Source organism: Nycticebus coucang, chromosome 16, assembly GCF_027406575.1.
Source record: "Nycticebus coucang isolate mNycCou1 chromosome 16, mNycCou1.pri, whole genome shotgun sequence".
In the NCBI taxonomy this organism is placed as follows: domain Eukaryota; kingdom Metazoa; phylum Chordata; class Mammalia; order Primates; family Lorisidae; genus Nycticebus; species Nycticebus coucang.
In genome coordinates this window covers 57,478,390-57,505,262 of record NC_069795.1, presented here as the reverse complement: position 1 = coordinate 57,505,262, position 26,873 = coordinate 57,478,390, and the positions used below count along the sequence as shown (strand labels likewise).

Here is a 26,873-nt window from a genome sequence, read left to right as displayed (position 1 = left end):
CCGACAATTATTTTAATTGATATCTTCCTTTTCAATTTCCAAGATCCACTAACATAAAGCCTTTGTCTACATTTTTATAGGACAAAGTAAATATTTAGGAAATATGAAATATTTTTCTTTCTCAAATGAATCATCATAACATCAGCCTCATAAACTTTTTGATTTACAATTATTCTTTATATATATATTTATAACAACTATACTAAAATTCTATTCCTATTATTTACTATTATGAAATTTATAAAACCATAATCTAATATTAAAGTATGACTATATGTGTATTAAATGAAAGTGTTAGTGTTCAAATGAAAGTACTGTGAAAACTACGGTTCCTTAGATATGAGTAGAGATAAAAGAAATTTCATTTGTTATGAGTAGAATTAAATATCTTCCTGCTAAAGTCACATAGTGAAAAGCACAGTAAAATTATAATTTCTTGCGTTTTACTGTGTTCCCTAACAACAAAACTATAAGGACCCTCAGTAAAATTAAGGAAATAGGAAACTAAAACCTAGAAATGTTTGGGCTTATGTAGCATACAATTAACTTAAAATTCACTTTGAAAATAAGTCATTAAGGTAATTATTGCAGCTGGTGATATTTGGAGAGGTTTAAAACTAGTTGCACTTTAAGTAAATGAGAAAATCTAAATTTAAAATTATCCTCTCATGATTTAAGACTAGTAACTTTAATGAAGAAGTTTAGCATTTCTACTGAACACTATCTCTTTTTGTTAAATTTCATTTTCTTTACCAAGGCCAAGGTAAGAAGTATCTGTACTTTTTGTGTATGCGTGATATGTGTGTCTAAAATGTTTCATCATCATATTATGGCCATGGAAACTGTAGAATATGATCTGTACTCACCACTAAATAAAAATTAAGGTACCTGTTATGTTCTTCCATTTGTTAATATCCTCTGCTATTTTACTGGGCATCTACCCAGAAGGAAAGAAATCCTTTTATCATAAGGACACTTGTACTAGACTGTTTATTGCAGCTCAATTTACAATCGCCAAAATGTGGAAACAGCCTAAATGCCCACCAACCAAGGAATGGATTAACAAGCTGTGGTATATGTATACCATGGAATACTATTCAGCCATTAAAAAAAATGGAGACTTTACATCCTTCGTATTAACCTGGATGGACGTGGAAGACATTATTCTTAGTAAAGTATCATGAGAATGGAGAAGCATGAATCCTATGTACTCAATTTTGATATGAGGACAATTAATGACAATTATGGTTATGGGGGGGGAAACAGAAAGAGGGAAGGAGGGAGGTGGGTGGGGCCTTGGTGTGTGTTACACTTTATGGGGGCAAGACATGATTGCAAGAGGGACTTTACCTAACAATTGCAATCAGTGTAACCTGGCTTACTGTACCCTCAATGAATCCCCAACAATAAAAAAAAAAAAAAATACAGTAAGAAAGGCATTAAACATGGCTAAGAAATCCATTAAAGAATGAGCATCTGTACCAAAAATGATTATTTTGCAAAGGTTAACTATTCAGATAGTTCATATGAAGATATTTCTTTTGTATACAGATCAATCATTTTAATTGTTGAGAAATTATTTTATTTTTAAAATAGTTTTGTATATATAATTATTTTCAGAAGTTTATCAATAAAACATGAATTTTGTTGCTCAAAACATATTTTAAATTAAAAAAAAAAAAAATTAAGGTACCTGGTCTGTTGTGGAAAGGCGGTTTTCAGCCTGTCTGTAATCCTCTCCCAGTTCATCATGGAGGGATCACTTCCCAGACTTGGGCTGGGAGGCACAGCCTCTCCCATAGGTGTTGGCATAGTCCAGGCTATGCCAGTCATCTGGAAGGAGCACAGAGTTATAATTTATCAACCTCGATTACTAAGAAGTGACATTCCATGTCAACATGACACTTCCATATCTCATAAAATGTATAGAATGAAAAGTAATAATGACATATACATTATCTTTTTATAGTTTTTTCTTAACTAATGCAAACAATATTTCTAATTATTGTAACTTATTTTTAAAATACGACATAATTGCCTTAATAATTACACACAGGTACAGAAAAACATGAAGGGTGTTTATTGCTGTTTTTTGATAACAGAGAAAAACTGAAAACAACCTTAAATCTATTATTAGGAGAATGAGTAAATAAATTACGGCACATCTGATCAAGTTCTAAACATTAGATTCTTTATGTCTGGGCATAAGAGATGTCTATGAAATGGTTAGTACATTTTTTAAAAAGCTTGTGGCAGAGTATTTATGGTATGACTCCTTTTATATTAGAAAAATGTTTAAAGTAGGGCGGTGCCTATGGCTCAAAGGAGTAGGACGCTGGCCCCATATGCCTGAGGTGGCAGCTTCAAACCCAGCCCAGGGCAAAAACTGCAAAAAAAAAAAAGAAAAAAAATGTTTAAAGTATATGCATATATACATGTGTATGAAAGTCTAAGCTATGTAACTATAAACAGTGATTATTTCCAAGGGATTCAATTACAGAGTAATTTTGCTTTCTAACTCATATATATCTATATTATTTGTATTTTTTATGATGAGCACATATAATTTCATAATAAGAAAGTTAAATTTTCAAACAACAAAATAAAGACAGGAATACTTTGAACTGTCCAAAGTCCCATGAATGCTATAGTCAAAGGTAGTAAGGAAGTTGTAGTGATAACCTCTGAGCCATGAAACAAAACAGTTTTCCTCATATTTTATGGCAGTTCTTTCTTAGAACCATTAAGATTTGAATTAATTAAAATATCAATAAGTGAATTTTTTAGAGTGCTAATCTGATGACTAAGATAATTATAAACATGGACTCTATTTTCAAACATTAGATAATTATTATAAAAAATTAGCAGTCACTAACCTTCATTGGAATAACTTGTACAAAGCCTAATAAGTGAGAAGAACGGAATACTGCCCAGAAATCTGAATTTGTAGCAATATCAAGCTTTTTCCAAGGAATAAGAAAGTAATTTTATTAGGTTAGGTATTTTAATGTTTTCAATAAAATTGTATTATAGTTCCTTACAGAATGATGGACAAGCAAACTGCCTAAGTAATAATATAGTATCATGGTGAAAAAAATATGGTACTTATTTAACATGTTAAGGCCTTTATACAGATTTGTTTATAGACAGATTTGTAGACACTACAAAAACAAGCAAAGTCCATCTGATCTGACTGTAAAAAAAGGAAGAGAAATAAGTAGCTAGGCCTAGAATGTACTTACAGGGAAGTCAAGATTAGAGAATTTTGCATGAATTATATCTAACACCAACACCATTATTTGGAAGGACATTTCTCTTTTAATAAAAAAATTTACCTTAGCCAAAATTACAACTAATTACTCCAGTATAAAGTTTATCTAACTATTTTTAGCTAGGAAGATTGGTAACTTTACAGTATATGTTCCAAAATGATGCTATTCATATTGTCTGTTCATAGATACAGTTGAAACACTGTCTCATGTGTGTATGCACGTGTATGTAAATAAAATTTTTCTTTAGCTTTGTGGTATAGTTTATTGTGACTTATCTTCTTTGCTTTTCAATTTATCCAATAATCATACTAAAAATAATCTCTTAATATCATTTACCTACATCATTGCCTATTATGAAGTAAAACTGTAATTTTAGACTCTCTAGTATAAAAAAATGTATTTATCTCTGTATCCCCAAACTATGCTAATATCAATTAAATAATACCGGTAATACCCTTACCGCAGTGCTCCATGGAAAGAATTTATTTAATTATCATCATTACTACCATATAACCCATCGTTATCCATATCAAATAAATGAACAAAGAGAAGACATTCATTCATTCAGGAAGTGATAAAAAACTAGTTCATATGTCTATTCCATTAAGAAAGGTTCTTACCAGGGGGCCTCTAGGTTGGGCAGGTGCAGAAATGACTCCAGGGCAAACTGCAGGCATTTGAGGAACAGTAAGTATGGGTCTAAAGAAAGATTCCTTCACAAGGGGTCTTCCCAAGAATTGCTGCATCTAAAATAGAAAAAGTAAAAAGTTAAAGAAAAAACCCATACACATTTATGTATCTATGTAGGAAGTGATCTAAATTCATAGAGCGTGCATAAGGGGAAACAGTGAAATACAGATACAAAGCATATTACAAACAATGTGTGTCAGAATCTTAGGTAAATATATGGATATATGGAAGAAACAAAGGGAAATGAGATACACAAAAAAGAGCACTGAGAAACAGGAAAGAATTGGATTCTAGTTCCATTGTCTCTACCTAGTGGGATAACCTTGGATGCCCTTTATAAAATGAGAGGGTTAGGTGAGGTAATCTCCGAGTTTCCTTCTCAACTGTAATAATATACCACTATGGAAAGAGGATTCTCAGTGAGTGCTATCTATGTTGGTGGACACAATTGGTACTCAGAAATTTTACAAAAGTATTCAAAGTTATCCATAAAAAATATTTTTTTCTCTATTATGTGCTAGAGGTACCACTTGATGAAATACCAACTTTAGTTTTAGCTCCAAGGGGAGGAGAAGGATGAAGTGGGGTAGACTTAGGGGATAAATTATCCTACAGTGACTTACAGATATGCTTATTGGTATTACTGTACTTCCCAGGGGGTTGTAGAAAACTAGATCTTATAAGCAGTTATGGATGGGAAGAATACTTTATTGGCTGGAGTACAGAAGAGAACAGATTTATTCAAACATGTACCATGTTCCAGGCCTGGCATAAGGAGTAGTTTAATAACAATTTAAGTAAAACATGAATAATATCAATATCTAAGTGATGATCCTAAAACTAGCATGTAAAAAATAAATGGGGAACTTTTCAATGGAAGATTGAGTTGACATTTAATTCTTAACAGCACTGAAGAGACATCATGTGCCTTCTAGGTAAGAAAAAGACATTTTGAGACAACCGGGGAAATATAAATTTTAACTATCTATTAGATATAAAAATTGCTTAAAATTTTCTTAGATAATGGTATTAGGATTAAATCTAATAAGAATTCTACATCTTTTAGGCTATATCCTGAAGTAAAAATAGATAAATTGATATGATATCTGGGATTTTCTGTAAGATATTCCAGTGGAGAGAAAGAAGGGGGATGATATAACTTCATTTCCTTAGGATATGTACCCAGTAGTGCAACTATTAGATCACATGATACCCTGTTTCCCCAAAAATAAGACAGTGTTTTATTTTAAGGTGTGCTCCCAAAGACGCGCTAGGTCTTATTTTCAGGGGACGTCTTATCTTTCCTGTAAGTAGGTCTTATTTTCGGAGGATGTCTTATTTTCAGAGGATGTCTTATTTTCGGGGAAACAGGGTAGCTCTAGTTTTAATGTTTTGAGGAACTACTATACTCTTTTCCATAATAGCTATACTACATGACCTTCCCACTAACAGTGTACAGGGGCTTGCTTTTCTCCACATCTTCACCAACATTTTTTATATCTTTTGTCTTTTGGTAGTAGCTATTCTAACTGGAGTGAGATGTTATCTCCTGGTTTTGATTCGCATTTCCCTGAATTTTTCCAGTTTATGACCATAGGATATCTTTCCATTTATTTGTGTCCTTCTTAATTTCTTTCATCAATGTTTTATAGTTTAAACAATATAGTGATCTCTTAACTCCTTGGTTAAATTTATTTCCAGGTATCTTTTTTTGGTAGCTTTGTATAAGGAGTTGTTTCCTTGATTTCTTTTTAGATAGTTCCCTATTAGCACATGGTTTTTGTATGTCAACTTTTTATACTGCAACCTTACCAAAATCATATTTTAGTTCTATGGAGGTTTTGGTGGAATCTTTGAGATTTTCTATATGTAAGACCATGTTGTCCACGAACTGGGATAAGTTGACTTCCTCTTTTCTGATCTCGATGTCTTTTATTGCTTTCTCTTGCCTCATTGCTTCGGCTAGGACTTCCAGTACTATGCTGAATACAAGCAGGCATCCTTGACTTGTTCAATACTTAGTAGAAAAGCTTTCAACTTGTCTCTATTTAGTATGAGGTTAAGCTGTGGGTTTGTCATGCATGGCCTTTATTGTCTTGAGGAATACCTAATTTGCTAAGAGTTTTTATCATTAAGCAATGTTGAATTTTATCAAATGTTTTTTAGCATCTTTGGAAATGATCATATGGTTTTCATCCCTCTTTCTGTTGATACGTTGATAGTATATGTTTAACATATACTAATTTGTATATGTTAAACCATCCTTGTGTTCCTGGAATGAATTCCACTTGATCATACTGAATGATCTTTTTTTTAACACTTCTTTTGAGAATTAAATAGTCAGGGTATAAAAACCAAGATATAATGAGAACAGTCCATATTGGGTTAGATTTCTCAAGTTAGACTACTATTATTTTTAAGTCTCGTGACCATTCCTTAAAATGCTAGAATCTCAGAGATAGAAGGGGCTTAGTGATCAGATCATCTAGTACAATTTCCTAACTCATTCATGGGAAAACCAAAGTCCACAACAGCTGATTTTCCCAAGACCAATATAGCTCTTCAGAAAGTTAAGATCTGAAACCTAGACCTCTCTAGTATACTTTTAACATCACCTCAATTTATAACCAATAGCACTGTAATATTTGTAGCCATTTTTCTCTCAACCTCTCTTTTCTGAAATTTGATGGTCATCAATACTTGCACTTTAACACAACTGTTAGGTTGATCAAGTACAGCAGTGACTCTGGTTAGGAAGCCCAAAAGATAGGTGTGTACCCCTCAGGCTGTTGGCAAATGATGCTTATGAATTACCAGATAGCCTAACTGCCAGTGGGTTTTTGCTTTTAACTAAACATGAGCAAACCCCATCAAACATGAGAAAGTCTGCAAAGCAATAAAGGTAGAAGCTCTGGAGGTCAAAGTTTGTTACCTAGGTACAGAATATAACTAGTATTAAGCAACCAAGGCTTATGTGGGTATGGTCCTGGGAAACGCCAAAGAACAATTATGTATCTAGCTCATGGTCTCTGGAGCTGTTTTATATTTAGAGTAATGGGAGATTTTAATTATAATCTAAGGGCAATATTTTGAATATGGGGAAAAGGTCCAGGTATTTGGACATTCTACACAAAATACATGCTACTGCAGGGATTTCTCTGTCGGTGACTTAACACATTCCTTATCAGGGTGGTTTGGTATGATGATGATCCAAGTCTAGAATAATAATGTTCATAAATACTGCTCCTATAGAAACTGAATTGACCAAAAATATAAAAGCAATAGTATCATTCTAAACTAAAGACCATAATGTATATCATAGAATTCTTTTAGCTCTAGATGCTGCTTTTGAAATACATAGTATAGCTCCATTCAACCATATAATTTTTAAGTTCTTTTTTATATTAAGTTCTCTGAGATAACATTTTCAGAGTTCTACTACAAGAAGGAGTCCTGATACCAAAAGTCATCTGTCCACAAATATCTTATACTTTATTATCATTTTATCACCTAATGATACCATCCTAAAAGGTCTTTTGAAAAGCTGGGTGAATTTACTGGGTTAGGGTACGATGTTTCTGAGAAGGGTAACATAAATAGGATAGCATAGAGAATAGTCTATCTGATTAAGATCCACTGGCACCTATCAACCAACAAAGAAGGGGTATAAATGGAAGCTATCCTTGCTGTTGAGGGTATGATAGAACATAAAACTTAAGCGAAAGAAAGTCTAAAGTATAAGTGGAGGGGTAAAGTCCAGCCTTCTAGGGTATAATGTTGAAATGCTTCACTTATCTAGTGGTAACATGATGGCATTGGGAATTCTGAGTATTCATCAGTTATATTTCCCACGGTATAGGTGAGATTGATGGATAAATGAGAGGGACTATCACTCTCATCCCTAACATCCAGTGACACAACCTACTGTCCAGGCCTCAGCTGAGCCAGCCAACTAATTATACCATCTGGTAACTAGTAGGTATGGTCATAGTGTGTCTATCCCATTTTGAACACACAGGAAACATGCTGCATATTCAGTGTAGTATAGCCCTTACCATTTTGTCAAAATGAAGAAAAAACTGTCAGTTTTTCAGAATGTCTTATTTCTTACCAATATCTCAGGACTGGGTGGTGGTGGAGGAAGCTGAACTGGAGGCAAGGTACTCAAGGCAAACCCTTGCTTTACCTTGTTTATTTGTTCATTGTACTGTGTCTGGTGGAAGAAGAGTAAAACTGTTTTAGAACGCAATCAACTTTATAGAAACAGCATATGGAAATACTTGATATAGTTTTGAATAATATAATATAGAACAGTGGTTCCTAACCTACAGCAGGAATAATAAAAAACAGCTCTGATATAAAAATAATTCTATGAGTTACTATCTACACATGTAAATAGTCATATTTTAAAAAATGTCAATTGACAAAAAAACAGAGCCATAATTCACCAAACTGTGTGAAAATTTTCCCAGTGTTTACAGCTCTGAAGTAGAAACCACAGATACCAAGTGAAAAAAGAAACTAAAGATTTAAGAAGCCACATATACTACCTGTAAAAAGAGTCCCAAACCAAATTAATTAATAAGTATTCAGTGGGTTATCTTTTCAGATTAACTTTAGCATCATCCTAATTCTATTAAATCAATAATTAAGAATTTATTGTTTTGCATTATGGAATAATTATAAAAAAATTAAGATTAAGAATATAGGCCTACTTGATCTTCCTTTTAATTCTGTAAATACAGTGTTACTCAGACAAAGTCAAGACATTTAGTTTTGGTTGGAGTAGAGTAAACTTTGAAATTCTAGGAAAACTAGGTGTGAGGCATAGTTTTCAGTTTATGTTTTCCTGGACTAAGGATCTAAAAGACTGCTGAGTTTAGAATGCTATCTCTAATTAATTACATGCAAATAATCAATCTCAAATTAAAAAAAATAAACTTTGATTAGTGAAAGGAAAAAAATGTTTTTACTTAAATTTCTCTATTAATTGCTTTTAAAGTTAGATGTCTCCAATTTTATATCATCTGTGATATTTAGCCAATTGACTTGAAATGTACTTTAGGACTTACCCTAAGGAATGCAATCTTGTTTCTAACGTCCGCCACAATAGCATTCCAACTATCCACTGCAGCTTTTAATTGAAGTGATTCTAGGTTGCTGATGGAGAAAAGGAGATACAAGAGAAAGCATTTTCCTTTTATCTAACATTAGACTTTCAAAAATTTCCATTATGTTTTCTAGCATACGTATAAATAACATCAAACAACAAAATTACACCTATTACCAACAATTACCTCAAATGGACACAAAGATATACAGAAGGCTTATAATTAAACAAAATAAAAATGCAAAAAAACCCAAAACAGACAAAAAACCCCCCACAAAAATGAAAACAAAAACTAGTAATCTATGTGTGTAAGAATTCTTTTCTTTCAAGAGCAAATATAATTTATGCTTGCAAAATACCACATTTTTTTTATGTTGGCAATACTTTTTTAGGACATATTATAGAACCTTTGTTCAGGAGTAATTCTAATGAAGTAGGGAAGCAGACAAGGCCAATTGCCTTGGGAATTGCCAAGGGAATTGCCTTTGTTATCTAATGCAGGGGCATTCACAAAAATGTTGACCCATCTTGGAAGCAAGTTTTGGACTATCTGTTGTACATACAACACATACTAATTTTGACATCACAGAGCCGTGGTTGGCTTACATAGTTCCTTTGCAAACTAGAAAAACAAATTGCCTCTGGGAGGGCAAATTAGAAAGAAGCATCTCCTCTTTGTTGATGAATGAGGTTGCTGCTTTGCATAGTGCATAAACTGTACACAGTAGCTGTATTAACCCAGGCCCACCAAATTACTTAACCAAAATAGCAACAACTTTGAAGTCTCATAGTTTACCATCTCTAAAAGAAAGACTTCATATGGCCTTTCAAAAGGTTCTGTATGTCATAACATCTCCACTTCAGTATGACTTAGTTCAACAGTTTTATAAAGCTGAACTAGTTATAACTTAAATTTATCTCAGATAATGAGGCTTTGTAATATTCTTATTTATAGAGCATCTTTTCTCCTATTAACAAAGAATGAGCATTTATAACAGTATTTCCCTAACCTGAATGCTTGTCATTATAATCTGGGAATCTTGCTGAACATCATAGACTCTGAATCTTTAGCATTAAAGAACAATGATTATTAAAATGAAACCCATTCAAAAAAGTGATGTCTTGGTCCCAGAGATTCTAATTTAATTAATTCCTTAGGTTTGAAGGTACAGCCTATAAGATTATAAATTTAAGAATTTCATGCAACCTGTACAATACTGAAAATTAGTCTATAATAACTAGAATTTAAAAGTACAGCAGAAAACTGTCTTTAACATCTGATTTTAGGCATTCATATTGATTTTTTTCCTCAGAGTATTCCAAAGGTATTTAAAATTAAGTACTAGAAGGGAAAACAATTAGAAAAAAGTCATCCAATTAGAATTCAACTTGTTTTGCAAATATCTGATCTTTCATGCCTATCTCTGATACTTTTGATCTATTTCATTATAGAGGAAGGGAAAAATCTTTCAGCAACTGTTACTGTACTCAGTAACCTTCTTATTGCTTTGGTGGAAGTATAAGCACCAAAGTAACTAAATGACTTTTGAGGTTTTAAAAAAACAAGATCTTCTTCACTCCAAAGACTCTGATGTCATCTATGCAAAACACATCACAGATATGTTGAACCCTGGAGAAACTTGAAAATATCTCAGAGATCAAGACGCATTAAGAAAGTGGGAAAGGTTACCTTGCTGCCATGTGAGTCACCCTGGCAAGCTGACTGAGACACTCCTTTTCAGTCTGCTCTAGATGAAGCAAACCGAAATCTCTACGACACTGTAGAAAATACACCTACAAGTTTTTGAGAAAAAAAGAAAGAAGTTGAAAGTGTCTTTCTGATAAGTGAACATTATCTTCTCAATCACTCAAGTAAATTGTAAGCCATTTTTTCAGTTTCTTCCAACAGTACCTAAGCTTTTGACCATTCACGATACATCACAAAAACTTTTTGATCCATGCACATATGCAATTCTAATTCTTTCTTCAGTGGTTACTGGGTTAATAAGCTTTCTAGAAAATTAGTTTTCAAATTTGAACTCATATTTGAATCATCTTTCAAATGGCACTGGGATTTTTAAAAGCTCTCAGGTAACTCTAACATGCAACTAAGTTTGAGATCACTCAAAAGAAGGCTTGCTCTCTCTTTTTTTTTTTTTCATTGATGAAGAGATAATAAAATAATCAGACAATACAGAGAGATACAGTACAACAGGCCTTGAAGGTCATCTCATTCAATGTCCCTCCCATAGCAGGAATCCTTTCCACATCATTACTGATGCAAAAATCATTTAGCCTTTGTTTTTTACTATTCATCACTCAATAGTCACTAAAAAATATACTCTTGGAAAACATTAAGTATTAGAAAGTTCTTCCTTCTTAAAATTAATAAAGGAAGAAGAAAGAGACCTTTTGACCAAAAAACAGTTAAAAACAAAGTATACAAACGAAAGTATACTTGATCTTTTAAAGTAAAGTAACTTTTTCTTTTGTTAAAGCTAGTTTCCCAAAACTATTTATTCTTCAGGGATTTTTGATTCAGGTTTCATTCTTTGGTTGTTGACTTCTGGAATGCCAAGTACACTGCTAGGAAGTAGAGCTTTAACCAAGATGGAGAAGGAAAGGTTTTGATGTCAGCAAGCTCTCCAAAAATGTGAATCTTATTATGTATCATAAGCAAAAATTACATACACACATACAATCATATTTCTTTTGAGAGATCCCAGCTGTGGTGTTCTAAGTTAACTTAGAAGAAATTGAGTGACTATGGGAATCTGGAAAGTATGTTAGTTTTTGACAATGAGGTGTATGATGTGTATGTATTTTTGGAAGACCAATATAAGAAATAGTAGGCAAAGAAGATACTAAAATGTTATTCTAGAAGTTCTGCTTAAGTGACCTGGCTTCATGAGAATTTTGCCAGGATATTTGTATTTTCTACGGATACTGCAACAAAACACTTTCTTGGAGTCATTAGGGTAAACCACTGAAGTATTTTCATATATGATATGCCGAAGAGTCAAAAAACCCCAAAGACCATGACTTGTCCGAAGATGTCTTATTTCTATTTATTCAAAAACAGACTTTGAATTCTTTAGTAGTAGCATTCTTTTTTTTTTTTTTTTTTGCAGTTTTTGGCCCAGGCTAGGCTTGAACCCACCATCTCTGGCATATGGGGCCGGCACCCTACCCCTTTGAGCCACAGGTGCCGCCCCAGTAGCATTCTTTAGTATGCTATTATACAGGTAAAATTTTCCTCTCATCCCATGCCGACAGCCCCTTTTATCTTACCTCAGCTGTTAAAGCTCTGCTAGTTTCTGCATTCAGTTTGCTTAAGTATGTTTTCATTGTGCTTTCCAGATTATGTTTCTCCATTTCCCACTGAGATCTGAAATATATGATTATTAAAGAGTCAGCAATATTACAGCAAGGACAGCCTTTTTTATCTTATTCAGAAGGAAGATACATTATACAATTAGTAGGAAATTATTTCCTAAAAAAAAAAGTATAATGGCACATAAAAGTAAGAGAAGACACTGACTCTACTGTTATCATTTACTATTGAAGAATGTGTAAGTTCTAAAGTTGTTGAGATAGAGGTTATGATTTAAAACTTGGCTCTGAAATCAAGTTGTCTGAGGATGAATCTTCCTCTACTTATTAAATATAAAACCTTGGACAAGTACAATGGACTGAATATTTGTGTCCCACCAAAATTCTAACCTCTAAGGTGATATATTGGGAGGTGACTGATTAATGACGAAGTCTGAGAGAGTTCCCTTGCTTCCCTTTTCCCTCACCCCCACCCTGTGAGGCTACTCTGAGATGGTCATCATGAGGAAGCAGATTCTCACCATACAGGCACCTTGATCTTGAACTTCCTAGCCTCCACAACTGTGAGAAATGCATTTCTGTTGTTTATAAGTTTCCTCGTCAATGGTATTTTATTATAGCAGTGCAAAATTATGATGGCAAGTTACTTAATTTCTGTTTATTTCAGTTTCCTCACATAAAAATTTAGAGAATTGTATTACTTGCCTCAAAGAGCTGTTGTGAAAATTCATTCAGATAAATATACATAAAGCACTTTGCGTTTGGCACATAAGTACTAAATAAATGTTAGCTATTATCATTATTAATATACTTCATATAAAATAAAATTTCTATAAGCTTTTTGTATTCTCAAAATAGCAACCACATACGTTTTTATTATTCCTATCATAAAGTGAAATCACTGCATTTAAAATATTTTACTGATTATTTCAGTGCTCATATTCAACACCTTAGAATGAAAGCCAATCCTATAACTTGAGAGGTATACCCAAAAAGGAGACGAATGATGGTAAGGACATTGTTTATGAAGAACATCATGCAAAATCATGTAAAAAGCTACCTATGAGCCTTGTTTTCGTCTATCCCATCTCAGCTTCCTATACTTAAATCCAAGAATTCTATATAATATAAATCAATTTCTTTCTTTAATGAAAACAAATGAAAATATAACATTAAAATAGGGACCATCACAAGAGCCATCCTCAGTGTTTTATTATTAGAAACATTGATGAGATGATTGATAACAATATATTGTAAATACCATTAAGGCCGAATTTTTTAAGGGGAAGAAAACTCACAAAATAATCAAACAAAAATATTAGAGGAATTAATTATTGTCATTAAATACTGAACAAAATTTTCCTACAGAAAAAAATAAAAAACATTGAACTAATATCAAAATCAAAAACTCTGGTACTTTAAACAACATCATCACAAAAGTGAAAATATAACCCACAGAATGAGAGAAAATATTTGTCAATCATGTATCTGATAAGGGACTTGTATTCAAAACACACAAGAAACTCTTAAAATTCAACAACAAATTCAATTCAATCATATTTCTTCAAAAAGACAATATGATTTTTTAAATAGGCAAGAATTTGAATAGACATTTGTCTAATAAAGACATAAAACAATTACAACCTAGATTATATAATGTATACAGTTATAAAAAGCTATATATTATGCCCAGTACTAAAAATAAAATATATTCTTTTCAAATAGTGAAAATAAGATATCCTTCAAGTTTTCTAGGTCACATGTTTCATTTGACCATGCCTCTTTTTTCATTTTAAACAATGTCCAATATTTTCTTAGACAATAATGTCAAAATGTGGGCAATTTTCCTGACTAGTAACGGCCTACAAAAAGTGCTAAAATCATAACCTAGGCATTGAAATACCCTCTGCTGTGTTCCATGAATATAAAAATAAAAGACAAATAAATATAAATAACTTCTCAGCTATTAAAAAATCAAAGGTCCACTGTACTATATTAGGAGTAAGTCTTGGATGCAGACTACTGCAACCTGAATTAGTAAACAGCAACTAGCCGTATATCATGAACGGGTGCCCCCAATCTGACTGTGAGCTGTTGACTATGTGCTTGGCCAGAAAGTTCTGGAAAGGCTTTCTGGGTCCATGCACTGGTCTCCCAGACCCACACACAGCAGTCACGGGTTTCGGCTAGTCCCCAAGGGCTCCTCGCTTTTCACAGTTATATGTAAACTAATGTGTGTGTGTGTGTGTGTGTGTGTGTGCGCGCACGCGCGCATGCATGCTCTACCATGAAGCATGATGTCATATACTTTCTCCTCCAATTTTCATTTGGAAGACTTTATACAAAATGATACAAAAACGTAAGAACTTGTGAAGTGTAACTTTTGTTTAAAATCATAATTGTTCAGTGATGTACCACAGAAGGATTCAATCAACTTCTCTTTAAAAAAGTAGTGTCATTGTATCAGTTCTACCATTTTGTGAACTGTATTTTAAGCAAAAGGTACTATAACATTTTAATATATTATATATAACGTACATATGCACAGTGTCTACGTACTGTATGCACATTATAGTTATCACAGTTTATGATTATCATGAAAGGAAAGGAAGGAAAACATAAAAAAGGCTTCTATGATTTTGGAAAAGGTAAATATTACATCAACAAAGATACACACACAGATCTTATACATGTGTCTATAACATTAGTCTTATGACTGAAAGTCAGACAATCCTGGAATATCTTAAAAGATCTGGCTTGTATTAGAAGAAAATCTAAGAAGCTGACTTTAAACTTTTAAAGGCTGATTGAGAAAGTCTGACAGGGCTGAGAAATTTTTAAATGTCTGAAATATAATAGACAATGGTTTAAGCTTCTAAAAGCTATTGACCCTGTCATTAAAGAAAAATCATTTGAAGTATATTAAAATATAGAAAAACAAACAAAAAAAGCACATGAAAGATGCTCAATATAATAAATGGGAAAATGTAAATCAAAACAATAGTGATATACTACTTCACAAGTAATATAATGGGTAAAATAAAAACCAATAATCTAACAAGTGTTGGTGAGAAGGTAGAGAAACTGGAACCTTAATACATTGTTAGTGGGACTGTAATACAATGCAGTTCTCAAAAAGTTAGTAATAAAGTTTATTGATAACCCAGTAATTCCATTCCTTGGTATACACCCAAAAGAAATATGTTCATACAAAATCTGCATATAAATGATTATAACAGCATTATTCACAACAGCCAAAAAATGGAAACAAGCTAATATCCAATCAACTGATGAAAAATAAAATGTGGGGAGGTGGAGCAAGATGGCGGCCGAGTAACAGCTTCCTTGCATCTGGGCACCGTGAGTCTGGGGAGATAGGACTCCAGGCATCTCTGGCTGGTGGGATCTGCCTATCATCACCCCTGCGAGGATACAGGGAGTCAGCGAGAGAATTCTGGACCCCAAGAAGAGGACTAAAATAGTGGAAAAATGGCAAGTGGTTGCGTGTGTTCAATCCGTCTAAACCCGCCCGCAACTGTAAGTTCAGTAGCAGCGAGACTGCAAACCAGAAAGACCTTACCTGTGAACTGTTTTGGTGTCTTTGGACTTGGCACTCAGTTGAACTGCCTTGGGGAGAGCCTGAGCAGGAGTTCGGAGAACTTTGGCCGTTGTCTGGGGCCCCAGTCTGAGCTGCTGAGCCAGACGGAGCTAATAGTGTTTGGCTGTGGGTCACAGGGAGCCATTGTGAGCGATCTGCCCCGGCAAGCTCCGCCCTCAGGGTCGCAGAGCTAGAATAGGGTGGGAGCTGGTAACCCAGCGACCAAGTAGCCTAAGGGAGGGGTCTGAGCCGCCTTGCAGCCCTAACCCTCAGGGGCAGAGTGAGACCAGTTTTGGCACACTGGGTAAGTGAATAGCCACTTCAGCAGTGATTCCAGCGACAAGCACTTTCCTGGGAAAGCTTCTGCTCAGCAAGTGAACAAGTTCAAAGTGCCTTTTAAGTGGGCTGAGGAGAGATTTAGGGTGTCTACCTGCTGGGGTTTGAGAAATCAGCAGCCTCCAGTAGTATCAGAACTGTGATTAACATCTCATGCCCCAGAAGACCACGTGTTGCCCAGACAATATTCAATAACATATACATACTGCTTTGTTTTTGGTTGTGTTTTTTTTTTTGGTTTGGTTGTTTTTTCTGTTTATTTTGATGTTGTTTTGTTTTTTAATTTCAACCTTTTCCATACAGATCCTTTTTCTTTCTCAATTTTTCTAGTTTAATTATAATTTCCCATTGCTGCCTTTTTCAATAATTAGAACTTCATTTTTACTAGTGTTTCTACCGCTATTATTTGGTTTTCCACCCAATTTTATCCCGTAAAGTTTTCTGTTTGCTTGTTTTGGTTTGATTTATAGCATTTTTGTCTTTCCTCTCTACTTGGTGGAGGTGGGGTACTGTGTCTGATCAGGTTAGCAAAGAGCTGCTGACCTCAAGGGAACCACCCAACTGGGCACCCAGAAGGTGGGTTTTTTTTTTTAAAGTTGTGTCAAAGTACCCTACTGTATACCTATATTGCTCTGTCTCCCTCTATCTGTACCTCTCTTCTTTTTGTCAATATTCCTTTTACCCACCCCCTCTCCTTTATCTATTTTTCTTTGTTTTTGTTATCACCCGGTCCTCCTTTCTTTCATCCCCTTTTTGCTCTTCAACCTTCTCACCCTTCTGGTCCTATAACCCTTAGTCCACAGGCACAAGAACTTAAAGAGCAAGAGGAAGTGAAAAAAAAAATTAGGGCAAGGAAACAGATAAAAGAAATCACTCATGAAGAAGAATCAGAAGAAAACTCTAGGCAACATGAAGAACCAGTCCAGAACAACCCCACCAAGGGACCATGAGGTAGCTACTGCAGAGGATTCCACCTATAAAGAAATGTTAGGAATGACAGAAAGGGAATTTAGAATACACATGTTGAAAACAATGAAAGAAATGATGGAAACAATGAAGGAAACTGCTAATAAAGTGGAAAATAACCAAAAGGAAATCCAAAAACAGAATCAAATAAGAGATGAATGATATGAAGACTATAAAAAGGATATAGCACAGCTGAAGGAAATGAAACAGTCAATTAGGGGACTTAAAGATGCTGATGAAAGTATCAGCAACAGGTTAGACCATGCAGAAGAAAGAATTTCAGAGGTAGAAGACAAAGTTCTTAAGATAACTCAAATAGTAAAAGAGGCAGAAAAGAAGCGAGAGAAAGCAGAACGTTCACTGTCAGAATTATGGGACTTTATGAAGCGTTCCAACATACGAGTTATAGGAATCCCAGAAGGGGAAGAAGAATGCCCCAGAGGAATGGAAGCCATATTAGAGAATATTATAAAAGAAAATTTCCCAAATATCACCAAAGATTCTGACACACTGCTTTCAGAGGGATATCGGACCCCAGGTCGCCTCAACTCTAACCGAGCTTCTCCAAGACACATTGTGATGAACCTGTCCAAAGTCAAGACAAAAGAAAAGATTCTGCAAGCTGCCAGGAGTAAGCGCCAGTTGACCTACAGGGGCAAATCCATCAGAGTGACCGCAGACTTCTCTAATGAAACTTTCCAAGCAAGAACACAATGGTCATCTACCTTTAATCTACTTAAACAGACAATTTCCAGCCCAGAATTCTGTACCCTGCTAAGCTAAGCTTCAAAATTGATGGAGAAATCAAATCATTTATGGATATACAAACATTGAGGAAATTCACCACAACAAGACCAGCTCTACAGGAAATACTTCAACCTGTTCCGCACACTGACCACCACAATGGATCAGCAGCAAAGTAAGAACTCAGAAATTAAAGGACAGAACCTAACCTCCACACTGATGCAAAAGATAAAACTAAGCAATGGATTCTCACCAAATAAGACGAATAGAATACTACTACGCTTATCAATTACCTCAATAAATGTTAATGGCTTGAATTCCCCACTGAAGAGACACAGATTGTTTGACTGGATTAAAAAACACAAGCCATCCATTTGCTGTCTGCAAGAAACACACCTGGCTTCAAAAGACAAATTAAGGCTCCGAGTCAAGGGTTGGAAGACAATTTTTCAGGCAAATGGAATTCAGAAGAAAAGAGGAGTTGCAATCTTATTTTCAGATACATGTGGATTTAAAGCAACTAAAGTCAAAAAAAACAAAGATGGTCACTTTATCTTGGTCAAGGGAAAAATACAACAAGAAGACGTTTCAATTCTAAATATTTATGCACCGAATTTAAATGCTCCCAGATTCTTGAAACAGACCTTACTCAGTCTGAGCAATATGATATCTGATAATACCATAATTACAGGGGACTTTAACACTCCTCTTACAGAGCTGGACAGATCCTCTAAACAGAAATTAAACAAAGACATAAGAGATTTAAATGAGACCCTAGAACAACTGTGCTTGATAGACGCATATAGAACACTCCATCCCAAAGATAAAGAATATACATTCTTCTCATCACCCCATGGAACATTCTACAAAATTGATCATATACTGGGACACAAAACAAATATCAACAGAATCAAAAGAATTGAAATTTTACCTTGTATCTTCTCAGACCATAAGGCACTAAAGGTGGAACTCAACTCTAACAAAAATGCTCGACCCCACCCAAAGGCATGGAAATTAAACAATCTTCTGTTGAATAACAGATGGGTGCAGGAAGAAATAAAACAGGAAATCATTAACTTCCCTGAGCATAACAACAATGAAGACACAAGCTACCAAAACCTCTGGGATACTGCAAAAGCAGTTTTCAGAGGAAAATTCATCGCTTTAGATGCCTACATTCAAAAAACAGAAAGAGAGCGCATCAACAATCTCACAAGAGATCTTATGGAATTGGAAAAAGAAGAACAATCTAAGCCTAAACTCAGTAGAAGAAAAGAAATCTCCAAAATCAAATCAGAGATCAATGAAATTGAAAACAAAAGAATCATTCAGAAAATTAATGAAACAAGGAGTTGGTTTTTTGAAAAAATAAATAAAATAGATAAACCATTGGCCAGACTAACGAGGAATAGAAAAGTAAAATCTCTAGTAACCTCAATCAGAAATGATAAAGGGGAAATAACAACTGATCCCACAGAGATACAAGAGATCATCTCTGAATACTACCAGAAACTCTATGCCCAGAAATTTGACAATGTGAAGGAAATGGATAAATACTTGGAATCACAACCTCTCCCTAGACTCAGCCAGGAAGAAATAGAGCTCCTGAACAGACCAATTTCAAGCAGTGAGATCAAAGAAACAATAAAAAATCTTCCAACCAAAAAATGCCCTGGTCCAGATGGCTTCACACCAGAATTCTATCAAACCTTCAAGGAAGAGCTTATTCCTGTACTGCAGAAATTATTCCAAAAATTGAGGAAGAAGGAATCTTCCCCAACACATTCTATGAAGCAAACATCAACCTGATACCAAAGCTAGGAAAAGACCCAAACAAAAAGGAGAATTTCAGACCAATCTCACTCATGAATATAGATGCAAAAATTCTCAACAAAATGCTAGCCAATAGATTACACCTTATCATCAAAAAAGTCATTCACCATGATCAAGTAGGCTTCATCCCAGGGATGCAAGGCTGGTTTAACATACGCAAGTCCATAAACGTTATCCACCATATTAACAGAGGCAAAAATAAAGACCACATGATCCTCTCAATAGATGCAGAAAAAGCATTTGATGAAATCCAGCATCCTTTTCTAATTAGAACACTGAACAGTATAGGCATAGGTGGCACATTTCTAAAACTGACTGAAGCTATCTATGACAAACCCACAGCCAATATTTTACTGAATGGAGTAAAACTGAAAGCTTTTCCTCTTAGAATTGGAACCAGACAAGGTTGTCCTCTGTCACCTTTACTATTCAACGTAGTGCTGGAAGTTCTAGCCAATACAATTAGGCAAGACAAGGAAATAAAGGGAATCCAAATGGGAGCAGAGGAGGTCAAACTCTCCCTCTTTGCTGACGACATGATCTTATAATTAGAGAACCCCAAAGACTCAACCACAAGACTCCTAGAAAGTCATCAAAAAATACAGTAATGTTTGAGGATATAAAATCAATGTCCACAAGTCGGTAGCCTTTGTATACACCAATAACAGTCAAGATGAGAAGCTAATTAAGGACACAACTCCCTTCACCATAGTTTCAAAGAAAATGAAATACCTAGGAATATACCTAACGAAGGAGGTGAAGGACCTCTATAAAGAAAACTATGAAATCCTCAGAAAGGAAATAGCAGAGGATATTAACAAATGGAAGAACATACCATGTTCATGGATGGGAAGAATCAACATTGTTAAAATGTCTATACTTCCCAAAGCAATCTACCTTTTCAATGCCATTCCTATCAAAGTACCTACATCGTACTTTCAAGATTTGGAAAAAATGATTCTGTGTTTTGTGTGGAACCGGAAAAAACCCCGTATAGCTAAGGCAGTTCTTAGTAACAAAAATAAAGCTGGGGGCATCAGCATACCAGATTTTAGTCTGTACTACAAAGCCATAGTGCTCAAGACAGCATGGTACTGGCACAAAAACAGAGACATAGACACTTGGAATCGAATTGAAAACCAGGAAATGAAACTAACATCTTACAACCACCTAATCTTCGATAAATCAAACAAAAACATACCTTGGGGGAAAGACTCCCTATTCAATAAATGGTGTTGGGAGAACTGGATATCTACATGTAAAAGACTGAAACTGGACCCACACCTTTCCCCACTCACAAAAATTGACTCAAGATGGATAAAGGACTTAAATGTAAAGCATAAAACAATAAAAATCCTCAAAGAAAGCATAGGAAGAACACTGGAAGATATTGGCCTGGGGGAAGACTTCATGAAGAAGACTGCCATGGCAATTGCAACAACAACAAAAATAAACAAATGGGACTTCATTAAACTGAAAAGCTTCTGTACAGCTAAGGAGACAATAACCAAAGCAAAGAGACAACCTACACAATGGGAAAGGATATTTGCATATTTTCAATCAGACAAAAGCTTGATAACTGGGATCTATAGAGAACTCAAATTAATCCACATGAAAAAAGCCAACAATCCCATATATCAATGGGCAAGAGATATGAATAGAACCTTCTCTAAAGATGACAGATGAATGGCTAACAAACACATGAAAAGGTGTTCATCATGTCTATATATTAGAGAAATGCAAATCAAAACAACCCTGGGATATCACCTGGCCCCAGTGAGAATGACCCACATCACAAAATCTGAAAACTGCAGATGCTGGCGTGGATGTGGACAGAAGGGAACACTTTTGCACTGCTGGTGGGACTGCAAACTAGTACAACCTTTCTGCAAGGAAGTATGGAGAAACCTCAAAGCACTCAACCTAGACCTCCCATTTGATCCTGCAATCCCATTACTGGACATCTACCCAGAAGGAAAGAAATCCTTTTATCATAAGGACACTTGTACTAGACTGTTTATTGCAGCTCAATTTACAATCGCCAAAATGTGGAAACAGCCTAAATGCCCACCAACCCAGGAATGGATTAACAAGTTGTGGTATATGTATACCATGGAATACTATTCAGCCATTAAAAAAAATGGAGACTTTACATCCTTCGTATTAACCTGGATGGAAGTGGAAGACATTATTCTTAGTAAAGCATCACGAGAATGGAGAAGCCTGAATCCTATGTACTCAATTTTGATATGAGGACAATTAATGACAATTAAGGTTATGGGGGGGAAGCAGAAAGAGGGATGGAGGGAGGGGGGTGGGGCCTTGGTGTGTGTCACACTTTATGGGGGCAAGACATGATTGCAAGAGGGACTTTACCTAACAATTACAATCAGTGTAACCTGGCTTATTGTACCCTCAATGAATCCCCAACAATAAAGAAAAAAAAAAGAAAAAGGAAAAGAAAATGTGGTATACACAAAGAATAGAATATTATTTACTCATAGAAAGGAAATGAGTATTGATACATGCTATAGTGGATGATTTTGAAAATATTAAATGAAAGAAGTTAATCGCAAGAAGCCATATACCATGTGATTTAATTTATATGAAATGTCTAAAATAGGCAAATACCTAGAGATAGAAAACAGATTAGTGGTTGCCAGAAGCGAGAAGAGGGAGCAATAGGGAGTGACTTCTAATGTACAGGCTTCCTTTTGAGGGTGATAAAAATATTCTGGAAATGGATAGCAGTGATGATTGTATACCTCTGAACATACTAAAAGAACAACAAACTGTATATTTTAATAGGGTGAATTTTATGCTATATGAATGAAATACATCTCAGAAAAGCTTTTATAAAAAAAAGATCACTGGCTGTGGTGGCTCACTCATGTAATCCTAGCACTTTGGGAGGATGAGGTTTGAGACCACCCCAAGCAAGAGCTAGACTCCATTTCTACAAAAAATAAGAGAAATTAGCTGGGCGTGTGGCACACGCCTGAGTCCCAGCTACTCAGGGGGCTGAGACAGGAGGATCGCCTGAGCCCAGGCGTTTGAAACTGCAGTGAGACAGGATTACACCTATTACACTCTATCCCAGGCAACAGTGTGAGACCCTGTCTAAAAAAAAAAAAAAAAAATTACCTACAGGCAAAAACAGGTGAATCAGAATAGAACTTAACCAGTTTTATAAAGCAGTCACACTTAGAAGCATTGATTAAAGTAAAGAAATAAAAATTTTCTGAAGCTCTAGTTCCTGGCAATAGTTTGTTATGGTATTATAACTTTGTTGACAGCTACAGTATTTAACAATCTCTCTCAGAAGTTTTCTAGAGGCAGAGCTCTACTCTACCTCCCAATGTGCCTAGGACACTTCCAGTTTACACCTATTATCACAGTAAAACTGAATACCACTCAGTATCAGGCTCAAAAGTAACCCAGTTTGAATAATAAATTATAAAGCTACTGTACCCAGAATGTACTGAGTTTCAAAGAGGGTATACCCCATAAAAAATAAATTAAAAAAAAACAAAGAGGGTGTACCCACCCAAAGAGAAAACTAAGTTTGTACCTTTTCATGGAAAGTTGTTCTTTAAGGTTCTTGATTTCATTATCTTTAGCATGGATTTGACGTTGTAATCTAAGCAAATAAGAAAGAAAGTCATAAAATGTTAAAAATTATTTCTCATTAACATAGAATAGCTCTGTCAGTAGTTGATGAGAGGACCAGATACGTCCACTTTGGGCCACAAATCTTAACCCTGAAAACAATAATTCTATTCCTATCTCTGGTCCTTTTGACATTTATCTTTCTTGTTTCTGACATCTGATTTACTGACTTCACCCAAAAAGGAGAACTATGTCCTAACATTAAATCAGAAAGGAATTGAAAGTGTTTATCTTATATTCCCTGCTTAATGATTTGGAAAAAGATCTTCAGCTTTGTTTCCCACTAGAAAACAAAGATGGCATTTTCTGATTTTGTCAGCCTATGGTGGGATTGAGAACTTTAAGTTCCTTCAAGAGATATTATATCAAATCATGCAAATTATGAAAGACTTAAGGTCTGAAGGAAATCAGACTTGGGAGTCACTCACACGACCTAATCATAGAAAAATGAATATAAATTTTGTATAAACCAGAAAGTATGTAAGAAACTATTAAGAGAAATGCAAAGTAATACTTTTCAGTTGACATAATTTCTAATACAATTTTTGATGTTCCTCTCTCATGCTGCTATATTTCTTTTTACAACCAAGCTTTTATATAAAATTCCCAATTGCCTTCAATATGAGGAGATTCATAGCAAAAGTACATTTCTCTTTAAGTATCTCATATGTTCAGACTCTTGGGATACATGGGAGTTTGAATTAATATAAATTACTGAAATGATAAAGCATTGAAACCATGACTTCAATGTTGGCTAGATTGCATACCACTAGTTTTCAGAGATGAACCACTCACCGTTAAGCTTCTTAGAACCTGTAAAGACTTATAATCAATGTTCTGTTGATCTGAGAATGCAGTGAAAAGAAACTAGGTTTCGTTTTGTACAAAAGAGGTCTTATTTTCAAGTGACAAGTAAGAAATATAAGCTTTGTTAATATAATATATAGGAATATGTTGATAGAGTTGAAAGTACAATTTTAAGTAAATTTATTTCAGGTTAACATGAGGGTGAAAGTAGTAAGATTTCAAAGTTGACAGCTTCTTTTCCTTTGCATACCTCAATTACATCAATGTTTTACCATCTCTAGTTTAGAGTGCACAGTAAGAGTTCGTGGAACTAGTGGGGCGTTCAGAAGACCTAGAGTTTTAAATATTGAAAGATAAGGTAGGCATAGTTCTTATTATCTGGCTCAGATATGAACAAGCTATATATATTCAAGTAGATGTAACTTTTCAGTCCTATTTTTCTCATGTATAACATGACAGGGTAGCATTATTATATTTTCTTTATAAAAGATCTAAAGTTCTCAAGCTGGCTGTCAAGTTTATTACAGAAATTTTATTGATAGCAGTTTCTTGATGTTTATTAGGTGCTTATTGTAGTTGGTGCAAAATAGGTCACTTTATACACATTTTCCCTAGTACCGCAATTATCAACAAATATCTGCCAAACATTTACCACAGACATAGCATTGAATTAAGTAAAAAAAAAAAAAAAAAAAAAAAAAATTCTTTGGCTACTTAATAAAATCCATTTTCTAAGATGAAAAATATAATTTAAAAGTATATTTTTAGGCTTGGCACCTGTAGCACAGTGGTTACGGCATCAGCAACATACACTGAGGCTGGTAGGTTCAACACTGGCCTGGGCCAGTTAAACAACAATGACAACTGCAACAAAAAAAATAGCTGGGCATTGTGGCAGGTGCCTGTAGTCCCAGCTACTTGGGAGGCTGAGGCAAGAGAATCGCTTAAGCCCAAGGGTTTGGAGGTTGCTGTGAGCTGTGCCGCTACCGCATTCTACCAATAGTGACATAGTGAGATTCTGTCTCAATTAAAAAAAAAAAAAAAGATATATTTTACTTTACTTTTGAAAATGTTCAGGAGAATTAAACAAAGAAAAAGATCAAAAGTTTGTATAGGAAGCTTATATAAGAGTGCTCATGCTTTCTAGTCTACCTGGGTGGCCTGTCCTTTCTCTTCTCTCATCCTACCCAGCCTATAATGTTAAATTCAGTGTTATGTCCTCAATAAAGTTCTTCCTTCCCTGAAGTTAGTTCTTCCTTATCACAACAATCAAAAGTACCTCCCATCCAAGAAATTTCTATTAAATATATAACCTTAACAGTTATTTATATGTACTTTCTAAAATGAATTTTCCATTTTTAGATAATTGTAAATTCATATGCAAGTGTAAGAAATAATGCAGAAAGATCCCATGTACTCTTTCTCGGATTTCTCCCAATGCAACATCCTATAAAACTACAGTACATATCATAACCAGAATGTTAACAGTTACCCAGGCAAGATACTGAATGGTTCTACTACCATTTTGCCCTTTAAGAGCCACATCCACTTCCTTTCTTCTCCATTCCTCTTTTCATAAGCTTGGAAGCACCAATTTGTTGTCCATTTTTATAATTTTGTCATTTCAAGAATGTTATAGAGGGCAGCGCCTGTGGCTTAGTGAGTAGGGTGCCAGCCCCATATACCAAGGGTGGCGGGTTTGAACCCAGCCCCGGCCAAACTGCAACAAAAAAAATAGCCGGGTGTTGTGGTAGCCGCCTGTAGTCCCACCTACAGGGGAGGCTGAGGCAAGAGAATCACCTAAGCCCAAGAGCTGGAGGTTGCTGTGAGCTGTGACGCCACAGCACTCTACCCAGGGTGATAAAGTGAGATTCTGTCTCTAAAAAAAAAAAATAAATTAGAATGTTATAGAAATGTAAATGTACAGCATGGAAGCATTTGGGATAGGCTTCTCTCACTCAGCGTAATTCTCTTGATGTCTGCAGGGTTTGTAGTGATTTCACTATTTCATTCCAGATGGTGGTAATTTATACCTTTTCTCTTTTTATTTAAGACGGAGTCTCACTTTGTCACCCTTGGTAGAATGCCGTGGAGTTACAGCTCACAATAACCTCAAACTCTTGGGCTAAAGCAATTCTCTTGCCTCAGTTTTTCATTTTTAGTAGAGATGTGGTCTCACTCTTGCTCAGGTTGATCTCGAACTCATGAGCTCAAGCAATCCACCCGCCCCAGCCTCCCAGAGTGCTAAGATTACAGGCTCCAGCCAACACGCCAGCTTATGTCTTTGCTCTTGTCTGTTTTGCTAGAGATTTGCTAATTTTGTTAATCTTCTCAAAACAAACAAACAAATAAACAAAACAAAAAACCCAGCTTTCTGTTTCATGGATTTTCTCTATTGTTTTCTTGTTTCCAACTCCATTGTATCTCTTTTTTACATCTATTTTGGTTTTCTTTTTCTGAGATCTTAAAGTGAGAGCTTAGAATGACCATTTGAGACTTCTTCCTTTTTTAATGT

General features: G+C 34.9%; 1 protein-coding gene across 4 annotated transcripts in view; it reads right to left on the bottom strand.

Annotated features, from left to right (window-relative positions):
• Positions 1-26,873, bottom strand: part of DZIP3 (DAZ interacting zinc finger protein 3) — a 109,395-nt gene that overhangs the window by 5,377 nt on the left and 77,145 nt on the right. For all 4 annotated transcript variants that reach the window (XR_008374922.1, XM_053565215.1, XM_053565216.1 and 1 more), the window contains 7 exons: positions 23,454-23,522; positions 12,364-12,460; positions 10,763-10,866; positions 9,035-9,122; positions 8,074-8,175; positions 3,893-4,018; positions 1,694-1,833 (listed from right to left, as the gene is read on the bottom strand). Coding sequence is in view for 3 of the 4 variants with exons in the window: in XM_053565215.1 (XP_053421190.1) it covers positions 1,694-1,833; positions 3,893-4,018; positions 8,074-8,175; positions 9,035-9,122; positions 10,763-10,866; positions 12,364-12,460; positions 23,454-23,522 (726 nt within the window). In the remaining variant the exon portion in view is untranslated. The remainder of the gene's footprint in view (positions 1-1,693; positions 1,834-3,892; positions 4,019-8,073; positions 8,176-9,034; positions 9,123-10,762; positions 10,867-12,363; positions 12,461-23,453; positions 23,523-26,873) is intronic.